Source organism: Pangasianodon hypophthalmus, chromosome 21 (assembly GCF_027358585.1).
Source record: "Pangasianodon hypophthalmus isolate fPanHyp1 chromosome 21, fPanHyp1.pri, whole genome shotgun sequence".
Lineage (NCBI taxonomy): Eukaryota > Metazoa > Chordata > Actinopteri > Siluriformes > Pangasiidae > Pangasianodon > Pangasianodon hypophthalmus.
Window position 1 is genome coordinate 3080636 of NC_069730.1, and position 15648 is coordinate 3096283.

Here is a 15648-nt window from a genome sequence, read left to right on the forward strand (position 1 = left end):
AGAGTGTATTTTTTTGCATAAATCTATACCTGTGCGATTTGGGGGAACTTGCTGCAAGAAAAGTCGATGAAGGATAGGTCACTGAAGCCCAAGGGTATGGAAGGGTTGCTCTGGATAAATGGCCGTCCATTGGGATCTGTGGGCAGCTGCTTATGAATAACGGAATTATGACGAAGGAGACCTCGATGGGTACGGAAAGTGATACAACACAGGTTGCACCTAGCAAAAAAGAGAATCTTGTTAACATTGTTCTAAGTAAATGCATGCCTGTATATGAATGATTTTTTGTATGTACCTGAGTGCAATGTCAGGATGTGTCTCCATGTGTGACTCCAAACCATATTTACAGATGAATGTCTTGAAGCAGATTGGACAGTGCAACAAGTCTTCTTCACGCTTGGCAGGGCTTTGCTCCCCTGATTCATGCACTACAAATACCTAACATAAAAGACTGACTATTAATATAAAAAAAAATCAAATTTATGCCAATTCTGTCTTCACCAATGTTTCTTTATTAAATGATGAAGTTGCTTTAGCGTTTTTGTATTAAAAAGTGGGATCCAAGCCAACACAAATAGACTGTTTGTGGCATTGTACCTTTTTATTGGGTGGTTCATTGGTTTTCTCTCCATCATCCTCTGTACTTAGTTTCCTCTTGGGGGTTTTGCGGCGCTTGTTTGGGGAAATGGGACGCAAGACTGGGACACCGTTTGGGCCCTTGTCATGAATTTTCATGTGCCTACAGAAATCGAAATGTATGAAATTAAGTATGTTATCAAAATCAGATGACTGGCATCCACCAACATTGCACATGTGTTCTATTACATGATCTTATTGAAAGATGGGAAAACACCTCAATAATAATGATGAGCAAGCAAAGCCAGACAATTTGGTAAATGGTACAAGATCATCTTTCTGCAATTAAACTAAAACCTGTAACTAAATGATAATATTTCGGAACTGAAATAAGTCCCATTATTTTTCTTATTCTTTGTGCTTTTCATTACACAGTATGTTTAATACATTTCCAAGACACTGTCCTTGGAAGTTAAGCTGAATGGACCAACAATTTCTGTAAAAATTTTGTTTAAGAGAAAAGAAGAATTTTGACCAGACATTATAGTTACATAATGTTTACGCTGTATGTGCTAGCAATGTTATAATAAGCAATTTAGACCCGTTACTCATTGACATACTGCTAGTTCTGGAGAAACATCCAAGTTTATAATTAGAAGTTGAACTGTTTTTGCATTTGATCTCACGCAATTATCAAAAATTAAATGCAAATTTAGTTCAAGGCTTTGAGGGCTCTATAGTTAATGAGCTGATGAGTGTGGAGTTCAGTGAACTGCATGAGCTGGAGGAAATGCACAGGCTCAATGCTGACAGCAGAGGGCTTTCTCTCCGAGGGGTCAGACCGTAGTGAGTCGAGGAAAGTCACATTACGACATGCTGCAACGTGTGCTGCCCCCTCCCTACAGCAGTTTGCACGAACAAACCCACCTTTCAGGTTCCACCAGATATGTGCCTCATGATGCTTCGTGAGCTGAAGCTGTTGGTTAAACAGCAAGTTACTAAAGAACTTGACTTGGTATGTTGGACTACAGCGTTCCTGAATGCAAAAGAAGGTTATGTGCATAGTCAAGACTCTGCATCATTCTCATGTTCTGAGACAAAGTCAACAAGAATGAATCAAGTGCATTATTAGGGAAGTAGATTTGTTCAAACATCTAAATTGCTATAGTGTTACACTGGATGATGAGGCTCTCTATTTAACACTTTCATACATAAATTATTTAAAAACATATCCAGATTCTTTAGATAAATTAAAATTGCAGTTATCTGAATTCTAACACATTTTCCCCTACATATCACTTATTTAAAAAATAAAATTAATGAAGTTTGAGGCACAGTAGGTGTTGTGATCTACTTAATTTCATCAATTTAAAAGATTTACTTTTTTTTTTTTTAGTACTTGAGTACATATAAAAGTAGCAACTTTCTGACCTTCGCTTGAAAATAAATTTTTGCCTGGATACTTTAATTGATTAAGATTTTGACACATTATCTATACTTTCACTTCAGTATAATTTATCGATACCCTGATGACGGTGTAGGTGCACTCGACTAAATAATCTATTTCACCTATGAAGACCACTCCATCATCTTGAAAGGGCAATGTTCACAGTCTAAGTGAAGAATTTCCATATATCATCCCTTTACATCAAAACTAAGCTGACAAAATGCATGCAACAAAAACTGATATTCACGTGTCCCCATGTAGCTCTTTCTATGCAGGATAATAACAGGAATGCACGGACAGACATTTTATGGAGTGGAAATTCAAATGGCATTTTGGGCGACATCTGACAGGCCTAATGCATGTCTACCTCTGTGAGAGCACACATGCCTGACCGGGAGAGGGAGGATAAATGTCAGCAGGCACAGCGCTCAGAAGCTTGTTTTACATTCTGCAGCCGGGGATGGATATTAATAGCAGAGTAGATGGAGCGAGGGGCCGTCCATATGTGGACCCAACCCCGGCAGCCTGAATCCTGTTCCATCTCACATCGCAGCTCTCTGGCCTCACTCACAAACTCGTCACCAAAGAAAGCCAGTGAACACACTGAGCAAACAATGAGCATACGCCAGAAGAGCGAGGAGTTAAAAGTGTTCCTGGGTTTCAGATGACTTGATGCAGAATTTCAGAACTTTCCTCCTGCAATGCCTGGACTGTGCAGCCAGAGGGTGCTGTGGAGCACAGCAAAAGTTTTGCTTCTTGCAGCCGTGTGTTTTGCAATGACAAGATTATCCAGAGCTGATTCGACCAGTGAGGTCATCGATCACAAAAGACGAAGAAGACCTGCTCTCCTTCGCAGCACTTCCTTCTCACTTTTGGCAAATAAACAGCCTCAGCATGGCCTAAAGCATCCAAATGATACTCAGCACATCTTTTTCCCAAACCCCACCCCCTCCTTTTCCTTCTCCTTCTCTTTCTCGCCCGTTCACACACACACTCAGACTCCTTTTCTTCTCCCACCCCCATCTGGAATGCCTGCATGTCTCAACTGCACAAGGAGGGCCTCTATGCTCATCCCATAGCCGCGCCACCACAAACGAAAACGGGCACAAACACACACTCAAGTGCAGCGTGCAAACAGAATTATCTCACACACACAGACACAGAAGCTTGTGCATACATCTCTATCTTAAGGCCCTGATGCAACCCACACCAGGGCAACTAAATGGAGTTCACACATCAGCAGAGACATCAGAGAGACCTTTTGCTCCTCCAACACTCCCTCATTACAGAAGTGACAGTTTGGCCAACACATGCTCCAGATACTTTATAACTGTAACCATGATTTCATCTGTGTGATGTTTTAAGGTCTATACTCATCAGCGTTATTTTTTTTTGTACCAGCTAAGTCTCTGACATTTCCAATGATGTCAGTTGATGTGCATCACATCTGCTTATTGTTGTTTCTCTACACAGCAATCTCAGGCAAAGAGCAGAAGTGAAAAGAGCTAACGCTAAGTGCTTCTAGTCCGTAGAAAAAACAGCATGTTTTAGCTATATGGTCAGTTAAAACAATTTATGAGCAGATCTGAAATTAAAAGAAGGCCTTTTTGGGGAAAAAAAAATTAAACTACACACATGATCCTTTTTTTTCCTCCACATTTGTGCATTTGATGACTTTTAACTAACTGATTAGCTAGCTTTGTTTCTAATATTAACAACTAAGGTGGTACCAAACATTACCAAGACATTATAGAAATATTCTGTGATATACATATACACACTATATTACGTTGTGGACACTTAAAGTATGCATCTACCACTCTGTTTTATTTGGAAGGCAGCATTTATCTGACTCAGCCATTTTGAGGCAGCACTGATCTTGTCAAAGGCAATTCCATAACACCAAGCAGTGCTCAACAACTTCAGAAAAGTTAATAAAGTTAGTAAAATGCATCTGCTATCTTGGTGGTTTTGATAAAAGAGAGATTGGTGATGCCAGAAATCATTCCTGTGACTATATTTAGCTAGCTAAAGTAGCATGACCTGACAGGTACCATTTGTAACGTGGTAGCTAGTTAGTATTAGCATTAGTTAGCTAGCAATGCCTGCCATGGTTCCTTTTTCGTCAATGATCAGGATATAGATAAACAAGCAATGGTTTAACATTATAATGTAGGTTAAAGGTTAAAGAAAAGCACACACTCGTTCATGGCGGTGCCACATTGAGTCTGTTACAGTTCTAGAAACATCTGAGACTCTCAGTTTGTTTTTTCTGGTTCTTCGAAAGAAAATTACACAACATTTATTCATGTTCTTACAATGTTAGCACTAGTGTTTTATAATATCAGGTGCTGTTCAAATATCGTTGTGTGTTTACAACTCATGGATGTTCAGTTTTCCTGTTAAGTGCAATTATAGTGTCATTTTTATAGTGTATACTCTTTTCTTACTAATTTGGCAACAGATCTAACTGAAATGTTTATATTTTCAGCTATTCAAAAGCCATGCGCTTGCTAATTAAACTGCTGACCGCATTCACTCATAAGAATTGTGTTCATATGAATTTAATGACTAGCATGTCGACGGCAGCCAAATTCCCACCCTGTTAGTTTTTCTGAGTAAACTGTTATTAACACTGAGGTAAACTATTATTATGTGTATAACAGTCTTCTTGTACAAGTATTCTTGTAATGTTACAGCGTAACCTTTTCAGAACCCATCAAATACACAACATTGTCTGTTACAGTGCCATAGATAAGTATTCACCCCGTTCCACATTTTGTAGTAAAGAAAATAATATACACCCCATAATACTGAACTGATGACAAAATCAATATAGTTTTCAAAATTATTTACAATAGAGAGAAAATCCAGATGAGAAACCACGAAATTAGTTCTGCTGCAACCAGTTTGAAGTTATAAGTCACATAATTAGCTGAAATGAGTCCGTCTGGGTGCGATTAAAGTGGCACGTGATCTTAATATGAATATCTATTCCTGGAAGGCCCCAGAGCTGAGCAAGAAGTATTCTCGCATTCTGATAATGGACCAAAATCTCCAGTGCAAATTTGATGACAGATGACACTGAAATCAGCCTTTCCAAAAATCCAGAAAATCTAGGATTAGCGCTAGATCTGAATGTCTTTGGTACCTGTGCATGTTTCCGTTGGTGGTGAATGTCTGACCACACACTGAGCATTTGTAGGGTCTCTCTCCGCTGTGGACTAGCATGTGGCGATCCAGCGAGCTGGCCGAGCTCAGCGCCTTTCCACAGATGCTGCACGAGTGGTCATTCCCCCCAATCTCTGTATTATGCTACGGATGAGCCAGGACAAAAAGAAAGACGATTATTTTACAAGTTTTCCACACTTTTTTCTTTATTTCTGAAAAAGCTAGAGCACCATTCACGCTGATATGAAATTTAAAAAAAAAAATAACAATGGTTATCCCAGTCCTAGCTAGTATCAGCGAACGAAGTAGTCTAACTTGCTGTCTAGATTAGATTTATTATTCTCAGTAATGCATATGAAATTAAGATTGGTGCAACTCTGTAACTCTGATGAGGAGGTTCTTTGCCTTTGCTGTAAACTTTGGAGGCAGAAAAGCAAGAGAATTTGAGCTGTGAGTCATGCGACTTTGACAGTGTTCATCCACAGTTAAAGTGGGACATCACATTGTTTACGGGTGAACATCCCAAAAATAGACATGTTGTTAATTTTAGTTGTACTGCAACGTTGGGATATTGGCAATGAAATATTTTCCATTCAACGTATCGTAAATCTCCTCATATTGGTTCATTAACAAGACTACTTTTTTTTTACCAACACTTTGTCATCCGTGTTTGTTTGTCTGATTTCTGGGATACATCATCAATCAAAACACTGATATTCGCATCGCGTCATATTGACTTTTATTCTGTACCTGCCGTATATGCATAGTGAGATGATGCTGCGTCTGGCAGTTCTTATCACACAGGGGGCAGATGAAGGTGGAGCGATCTTTCACCTCCTGTAACACAGAGGAAAGTCTTATAGACAGAGCACTCAGACACAACAACAATCAATTACACTCGAGACCTGCTCTTATGTAAGCGTCAGACTGACAGAGGCCTGAGAAGTGGACATGTGAGACTGAATCAAGCATCTTATCAGAGAGACAGCAACAGGTGAGCACACACTCGCTCTCTGTATTACACCATTCAGAGCTAAAACCACTTGAATGACATCTGAAGAACCAGCATACTTCATATCTGTACATATATTCAAGTGGAACTGAGCGTACATCCATTTTCACATCATATTTAAATACATCATATGAAAATCGAAAGAATATCAGGATGGTCAGAAATATAACGAGCTCTAAAACAGCTCAATATTTCTCTGCTTAGATCATGCATGATACGGCAAAAACATTACGACAGCTGAAGACTTTTTCCAGTTTCCTTTTTAGGAGAAGTACCACATTTAAAAGCCCTTGAATACAATGATGCTTAAAATTCGGTATTTTTTTTAAATAAAAAAAAAGAACAGGAGTAAAATAACTTTATAAACAATATAAACACAGAGCTGCTGAATTCTTGATAAAGGTTTTCTACCATTGGAAAGTCTTCAGGACAGAGGAGTTTACGCTTTGAGGTTTCTCAGTATCATGACAAGCCGCACTTTTTGTCTTATCAACTTCAAGAGAGAGAAACAGAGAGGCTGGTGAAGGAATGGCTGTTTATAGCTGCTATAATGTAAATGAGAACAGGAAGTAAGTTGTTTTGTTGTTTAATGAATATAACCTATAAATTATTGCCAGATGGCTATAGTACAAGATGAATAAAATACTTCAGTATGTACTGTTACTTGAAAAAAAAAGAAAAAATCAAATTCTGAGTGGTAACTGTAACACCATTTCATTATACCACCCGTCGTTGATAATTTTCCTATAACAGAACATCCAAGTGTTTATACTCGCACTATATACTTTTAATTGAGTAGTCCTGCTGTTCGTTTAGAAGGTTAGAAGGTCTGGTTTTTATTGAAATATGCAGCTGATTGTTGTTGATGTTTTCATGACGCTGATGATATGCTTAAAAAAAAAAAAAAAAAAAAAAAAAAAAAAGCATACTGTGACAAATTTGCGATAACACTGTTGTCTTATTGCCCACATCTGATGATGGAGGAACTCAACATAGTCTAAATGTTCGCCTTAAATTACTTTCAATTTTCACATAACTTCAGAATAGGTCTTAACAACGTCCCTCTTAAAGCCAAGTGTTGAGAGAAAGCTCAGCTCCTGGTGTGAAATCTGAGAGGTGAAACACACCCGGGGTGCAGGCAGCGTGAGGCTGAGAGGACCGTACTGATAAAGCTGCTGTGTTTTTCGGGTCCTTATGGAAGGACTCGTGCACCACAAGTGGCCTCTGCATGTGTCCTGAGGAAGGCAGCAGCTCCAGCTGGCACTGAGCATCAAGAACATGTGGGACAGGCAGCTAAACGCATGGAAACACACTCAGCGCTGCTGAATGAAGGCTGGAGGGGGTTGAAACACCTGTTTTTTTTCTCCACAGAGGAGCGTTTCAGTGTTTTAATTGGAGGCGTAAGACGCGCATGGCCGCTGACAAAGGGTGGATTGAGAGGGCACCATTTGCTGCCATTCGTTTCAGCCGTGTAAAATCCTGCCCTCAGCAGCACCTCTGGGGTGATTTAATGTCAAGAAAACACGTGGGCCACTGTATGTGTTTCTTATTATGGATGATTCTCTCTTACGGAATGTGTTCTTTACTAATGTTTTGCCCCTCATTTGTTTACCATGCTTTAGGCGAGGATGTTCCACCACATTACATATTTTCTTCTTTTTTTTTTTTTTAAGTAAAAAAGAATTAGTATTTTATTTGTCACCAAATATAAAGTAACCATGCATTAAATTAATTTGCAGAAAATGTAATTTTTGTAATAGTTTGCTGTAGAGGTTGTGTTTTCTTCTTTTCACTTCAAAAATCAACTAAACATGAGATTTGGCCAGGGGTTCCCGAACTTTTGTGTACAACTGTAAAAATATCATCAGCTCCTTTAGTGACGTGAATAACAAACAGCACTTTGGACTAATACACTTCAGTTTTTGTAGAAGGCTGATGAATACAGCACTACTACATTCAGAGAGAAACACAGCTTTAAACACACAAACCTATAAAGTTCACCAAACAAAAGTTGCTGAAATGAAAGACAATAAATGAACAAAGTTCACCAAACAAAAATGTATGAAATGAAAGACAATAAATAAATAAACAAATACATTTCACAAAACAAGTGTTAAAAATGAAAGAATAAATAAATAAATACAAAAAATTTAAACAACAAAAATAAATTAGTAAGTTAAACAAAATTTCTAAAAACTGACAAGTAAAATAAATTTAAAAAAATGTTAAAAATGAGTAATTAAAGTAAATTATATAGAAATTGACTTGCAGTTCCAATTTTGTGTCTTCTGGGTATTTCATCCAAATACATAATTAATTACAAATATACCAATTTTTTTCAATTTATTTTTTCAATTTGTAGTAAAACCCAGAAAAAGATGAGACTGCAGTAAGTTTTTCTTTAATTTTTAAGTAAATTGTTACCCGTTGCATTGTTGCTCGCGAGTGTAAACTCAGAATAAGAGTGAAGTGCAGTAGTGCATGATTTTGAAGACATGACACATTTACACAGAGATTCCTACAACAGTAATATAAACAACACAGACGTACCTGGTTCCTCCTGCCGGTGCGATTAGCAGAGGGAGATTTGCTGGGGGTTTTAGGAGACGCGTTCGAGGCAGCCGTGTCTGCGTCCCCGTTCATTTGGCCAGTGTTCTTTTCAGTATGCACTGTAGAGTTGGCACAGGACTCTCCATCTTCCTCTCCATCTTCTTCTTCCTCCTGCTCAGCTCCTTCCTTCTCTCGCTCTTCCTCAGTTCCGTTCTCCTTTCCCGGCACTCCGGGATGGTCCGGTTCACCCTGCGGCTTCTCTGTAAAGTCATGAACATTAACAGTCAGAACAACGTAACGAAGCACTTCGGCATGGTTTCACCGTGACGTCGTACCTTCCATCGGTGTGGAAAGCTCCTCTCGCTGCTGAGTGGCTTTGCCATCTTCAACACACCTCTTCTCAGGTAAGGCACTCTCCATGGCTGAAAAGAACAAACAACAAAAATATATATATCATCTACAATATCATCTACACACAGTAAAATCTAAGAGCAGCATTTATTCAGAAGCTCATTCGATTAAAGAATGGATAAAAAACAAGCAGTCTCCTGGGTTGGAAAATGTAAAGGCCCATTATTTTAACAGCAGGTGATGCCTCCTTCATGACCTAGGACACATTTTTGTCTACAATGCCATTTCAAATTCGACCTCCGACCTTTCGGCCTAGAGGACAAGGTCTGAAGAGATATTTTGCACACCCAAAAAAGTTCGGTAGATAGTTCTGTTTGTACAGAGTACAAGTTTTTATTATATATGTATTGCAGACACTACAAATTGTTCAACTGGAAATTTGAATTAAATTATTATTACATACACTCTTTGGAGTTTTTCTATTTGTCCTTTGAGTTTTTATATAGAGCTCAACAGACAGAACTTGTCCTCTTCTGGGATGTTCCAAGAATTGTGTTAATGAGAAAAGAATAATCTTTGAAAAAGAAAAAAAAAGTTTTTTTTTTTTCCCTGAATGTAATACTTTACAATGATTTGTTTATTATTTTATTCTTTTAACAATTCTTTTAACAAATGTTACTTATTTTTCTCTTGTCATTTTTATAATTTGTAATATATATTTTAAATATTAAAAATACATGTTTTCATTAGAGACAAGTGATAACCAGCGTTTGATTCGATACATTTAAAGCTGATTCGATTCAAATACAAGTCGTGTTCATCATTTACCACCGCCTTTTTCTTTACGTTTTTCTGTGAATGTATTACTTATACAAAACGACCATTAACATGCAGGATGGTCATTCCAAAAACAAAAAATCTCTGATTAAAAAAAAAAAAAAAGTTGACGAAAAAGCATGTGAATTTTAAATAATCTAGTTTTAAATCTAGTTCAAAAAAGCTTTTATTAAATGTATATGTAAATTAAATCATTACTGAGTACATCACATAAAATAGCTGTTTATTACATATGTTTTTAATTTAATTACATTTGTTTAACATTTGTTTATCAAATCCATATAAAAACAGTCATGGCCAGAATGCAAATTTGGAGAAATCTGGAGAAGACAGAATTGTGATGAGAAAAAATAAGAACTTTACGAAGCAACCGTGAGCCTCAAAATTGGAAGCCTCCTTCCTCGAAACTGGAGAGTGGGATTATGGTAGGAAGAGTACAAACGAGAGTAACAGAGCGATGTAAAGATCCCTGAGATACAAGAATTGATGTCTGAAGTCTTTTAGTCTGTTGGAAGAATCCAGTGTGTGGGCAAAATCTGGCGCAACAAATGGGTCGATTCTGACATACCGCTGAACAAGTGACTTCCAGTAGCATTAATATTTCTTTATAACTCTTCCTGGTGAACAATATGCCTTCTGACGGTTAGAGCTGTGTTGATCTTGGCATGATTTATGACTGCTTCAGCGTAAGTTTAAGGCCACAGTATGTCATGGTTTATCTTTACATATATAATTGGGCTGTTTTGTTAATCATTTGCATCATCATTCTAACATGCTGCAGAGTGATGGTCAGAAAGACAGAAGCATCAGGAGATCCCCTAAGAGGTACTCGCTCAATTCAGCAGCCACACACCTCAGGAAGGGTTTTATCTCTCAACTTCCTCTCACAGCACAAGCCATACGTGTGTGTTCATGTGCAGACTGCCAAACAGCACTGTGGCTACCAGACTGAGCATCCATAACACAGAGGAAGGAAGACAGTATGGATTTCAGCTATTCGCAGAACCTGCTCCACAACTTACAAAATATTGGTAGCATTGTTAAGTTTGAAACTGGAACAGTGGCAGAAGGGGGGGACAAACCTAGTTGAAGTAGCAATATGGGGATACACATGAGTAATATGATTTACAGCTTTATGTGATTTCTGAAATTATTCCTGGAGACACTATTGGCTGGATGCGGCAATGAAATGGACACCTTAATATTAAAAATGTGTACCAAAAATATCTTAAAACATAATTATATAGGCCCGATACTTTTCTAAAACATTGAACAATGACAATCATCGATTACACTGCCCCATCCCTCTCCCCATCCACCCCCAGGTGGGACTTTACAGCAGGGCTGCTATATTTAGTACTATATTTATAACAAATAAAAGCTTTTATAACATAGCCTACATCTTGTCATTATTTTTCTTTCTTATATACAATTACTTCAGGAGGAATTTAATTAACCTGCTTGTTGCCTTTGCTAATTTATTTGTTCACTGTTCAAATCAACAAATACATTGATAGCTGGCTAGATAGATAGCTGCTGTTACTTTTCCGAATTGTAGAATAAGTACAGAAAATGTAAATATTATTTTAGATATAATAGATATAAATAAATAGAAGCCACTATGACAAATTTACACTGTATATATGGCCAATGTAAATTTGGCGATATCTGCGAAGTGTGCTTGGGCCCCGTGGATTGCTGCTTGTGGCTAAATCATTAAAAAATAAAGAATAAAAGAATTGATAAAGTGGGTATTGACTTTTCTTATTCAACTGAATGATCACTGATAACTTTTCTTTATAAATTGTGGAATAGTTACACAAGGTGAGACTTACTTTTTATTATCCTAGACAATCAGTTCAAGTATTTTGACTAACTAAGATGAGTATCTGGTGCTTATTTATGTAGAATTTCATCAAGATTATGTTGTTGAATGTGGAGTTGAATAGATTAGTCTCTTGGGCTGTGCTGCAAAATAACATCCAAAACTTTTTTGACTGATCACAGTACGGGAACCTAACCAGCACTAGAAACCATGCACACTAGCTGGAACGTGAAATAAATAAATGGTCCAAGGCCTTAAGCACTGTAGATCGATCATTATAAATGAAGCAATATGCTAACTTTTTTGTCAGCTCTGCTTCTTTGAATTGCTGCCCTTCAACTCGAGTTTGTTGGTTTCTTTTCTGAGATTTGAGGAAGTCATAAAATGCTCTGCTCATGAAAAAAGAAAATGTGTTGCATCAAAGCATCTCGAGCAGCCATCAACAGCCTGCACCATGTTGCCTAGAACGAAAAACAGTAAAGGCAAAGGACTGCAGCAGCTGCAGGAGACTGATACTAACAGCCAGACTGAGAGAAAGAGGGGGGCCCGTCCCAGAGAGAGGAGGGTGGGGCCACTGAGAAAGAGAGACGTTAGAGAGATGAAGCACTCCTAAGAGGAGAGCAGAGGAAAGAGACAGAGTTAAAGAGACAGAGAGACAGAAAAATAGAGGCTGAGGAGAGAGTGACAGTCAGAGACGCAGAGAAATGGTCACGTGAGAGACTGAAGGATAGTCAGAAAAGGAGATGTAGGAGACGCAAATACACGAAGGGGCCGGGCCGTCTGCGTCTCGCTGACTGAAATCGGCTCACAGGCTGGAGAGAGGAACAGTAGGGGGGTTGGGCTGAGAGTCAAAAGCAGGAAGTGGCTTAGAGAGCAGTCGAGGGAAGACTGCTGCTCTCTCTCTCTCTCTCCCTCGTTCTCTCTCTGCTCCTGTGTGCACATGCTACAGAAGGCTATGATTATCTCCGAGTCCCCTCCCCACCAACAATCATCCTCGATTTAGAATAAAAGAAAAGAAACATTCAAAGCCACTACTACATGTCTATTTTTTAACATGTGCTGCTGCCCCACCCTTATCCATTACTCAATGTAAACGCACAAAAACGCACGTTGCTGCACAGGCCATGACTCTACAACCAAACAACTAACAAATCACTCACAAAAACATTTCCGAAAACCTGGATTAAGCCCAATTTTTGATAACCAATAGTAAAATCACAGGTTACTTGCTTCTTTTTCATCCTTGGAACCACCTGTCTTGAATGTTTGATATGTTTGGTGACCTGTCAAAACTGTTATCAAGCCTGGGACAGAACGAATCTTGAAAACTCTTGAAAACTCGCCTTCACCAAACTGTGATGGAAGTTATCTATCCACTCTTGGGGCTTAGTACTGAGTAATGTCATTGGTTTGGCTTGTCACACTACTTCCTGTTTCAAGTATGGTGATGGTGGGGAAACTGTTGCTATGGTCAGCGGATGAGATGGAACACCTTAAAGAAAAAAAAAAACTAGATTTTTATAGGACTAGAGCACAGCAATTAGCTCACATTTGTGGTCCGAATGCTTGTACTGAGAATATCGCAAAAAAAGCATCGTCTCATACAGTCCTGCATGGTTAAAAATCTCATTTGCGTGTATTCCTGCACGATGATATTCCATGTAGCTGTTCTTTGTCGTTTTGGATGAACCTAGCCCACAGCTTTGCAAACCTACATGCACAAAAGTGATGCATGGAACTGCGCAATCGATCCACAGTTCGAAAGGAATTCTTCTATGTGAAAGCAAACACGTGAGATGTGAGAGCCTAGCCCTTAAACAATCTCAGAATCGGTCCTGAGTGCGAACTCAAGTATTCTGGCCGAATGTAAAAACACTCAAATTCTCATCAGCCATTAATGTGCTAATATAGTAGTTCTGGCAGAAAAAAAAAATGAATTAGTAAACACAGCCAAGTGCAACAGATGCAGGGAATTACAGTGCAGAAAATGTGTTTAGCCAGGATGCGCTGGACAGAGAACGGGAGATATGAGGGAGGAACCAGTCTACTTTTTGTTTTGCGTGATGAAAAGATGAAAAAGGAGGGTGGAGAAAAGTTCATACGCTACTGGCAGAGCTGCTTCAGAAAGGATGGTTGTAGTGTTGTAAATGCACACTGCTACACACACACACACACACACACACACACCCACATCTGTGAGTCAGCAAGACGGACAAAAAAGAATTCTTGAAACTTCCCTTGGAGCTGGAAAAAAAAAACCTCTGCGTATCACACACAATACCTGCATCGTCCGTCCCCAGCCTCTTTCATTTTCAACTAAATGTTTTCGAGCAACACAAAGGAATGGAAAGTCTCTCTCTCTCTCCCGGTAGAGTAGGGAACTCATGTATTTCCTGTTTGGTGTGGTGGCTGGGAAGGCCTGCGGAATGCCTGAGCCATTCTCCTCCTTCCTTTCCTCTAAACCCCCCTCCATCACTGCTGTTGTGATCTTGGCCTGCCGTTGTCCTCCATCGCACACGCCACATCATTCACACCCCGATGCCCCAAAACGGCCTCTTTCTAAGACAACAGGAATGGGTGAGGTTTGAACGATACAAACTCGCACAGACTCATCTGATCATGCTACTTGTGTGTTTCATCCTTCATCAGAAGTACTGAATGCCATTCAAAAGGCCTGAAGCTTTGCTTACAGTGCTGAGAGCTGGGAGTGGTCTGGAATGCATAGCTGCCAAAGTATGTGTGCACACACACACGCACACACACACAGACAAAGATCACCAGGAGATTGAGCAACACCTCTTCAACATCACCCTCTGTACCTTTGCAGTTTCTGAATGATCTATTTTGCTGACAAGAGATCCAAGGCAGTGAATGGGATATATTTTTATTTAAACCCAAGGCAGCGAGCACACTTCAGTCAATAGTGTCAGATGTTTCTGACACTTTCCTATTCTGAGATCAGGGCCAGACACGTCAGAACCACACACACACACACACACACACACACACACACACACACACACACACACACACACGCATCATTATATTAATAATCAAAACACTTACAAACCAACCATGCATCCTCGCCTAACAATTGAAATACAAGGATGAGTTCATCCAACAATACTAATAATAATGAGAGAAGAAAAGTAATTCATTCATTCTTTATCCTAGTCAGCATCCTGGTGGATCTGGAGCCTATCCTGGGATACACTGTGTAGGAATACACTCTGGTTGGGAAGACAGTCCATTTCAGTGTACCTAGGGACAATTTAGAGTAGCTAATCTGCCTATCAGCCTCCTTTTAGGGGGTGAGAGGACATCAAAAAACCTGGGAAAACCATGCAAACACAAGGAGAAGATTTCATACAGACATTAACCCAAGCTCAGGATCGAACCAGGAACCACGGAGGATGCACCGATTCCATTTACTTTCCCCATTTTTGATACAATACCAAAATCAGAACTTTTAGTACAAAGGCCAAAAGCCGATATTCGTCCATCCCTGACCATTTTTGTTTTTTTCCATTTCATATTTGCTGAAGTTTTTTAAAAGATATTTGTGTGGACGGCATTATGGTCATTATCTTTCAGCTAATGTTCTGCCTAAATGGAAATAATGATCTCCGCTGAGCAAGCGGACTTTACATTAAAAGTCCAGTCAACCATCAAGTCGTCATCACATGACATCAATGAAAAACTTACAGCATCAACGAAAAATACAGAAGTAGACTGGATCCGAGAATATGGATCATCCTATCCAATACTAATGAAGCATTTCCGGACAATACTGGTCATAATTGGGTCAAGATATCTCTAATAACTAATAACTAAAAATATCCACCAATCATTTGGTAACAAAAGCATTTTCTGAGTGAC

At 39.0% G+C, this 15648-nt stretch overlaps 1 protein-coding gene across 3 annotated transcripts in view; it reads right to left on the minus strand.

Annotated features, from left to right (window-relative positions):
• The window catches only part of rreb1b (ras responsive element binding protein 1b), a 43922-nt gene that overhangs the window by 6564 nt on the left and 21710 nt on the right, over nucleotides 1-15648 (minus strand). For all 3 annotated transcript variants that reach the window (XM_034314896.2, XM_026940997.3, XM_026940996.3), the window contains exons 2-8: nucleotides 9092-9178; nucleotides 8757-9016; nucleotides 5945-6031; nucleotides 5175-5338; nucleotides 598-739; nucleotides 296-438; nucleotides 30-219 (exon numbers count right to left, since the gene is read on the minus strand). In XM_034314896.2, coding sequence (XP_034170787.2) covers nucleotides 30-219; nucleotides 296-438; nucleotides 598-739; nucleotides 5175-5338; nucleotides 5945-6031; nucleotides 8757-9016; nucleotides 9092-9176 — 1071 coding nt within the window. In that variant the 5' untranslated portion in view covers nucleotides 9177-9178. The remainder of the gene's footprint in view (nucleotides 1-29; nucleotides 220-295; nucleotides 439-597; nucleotides 740-5174; nucleotides 5339-5944; nucleotides 6032-8756; nucleotides 9017-9091; nucleotides 9179-15648) is intronic.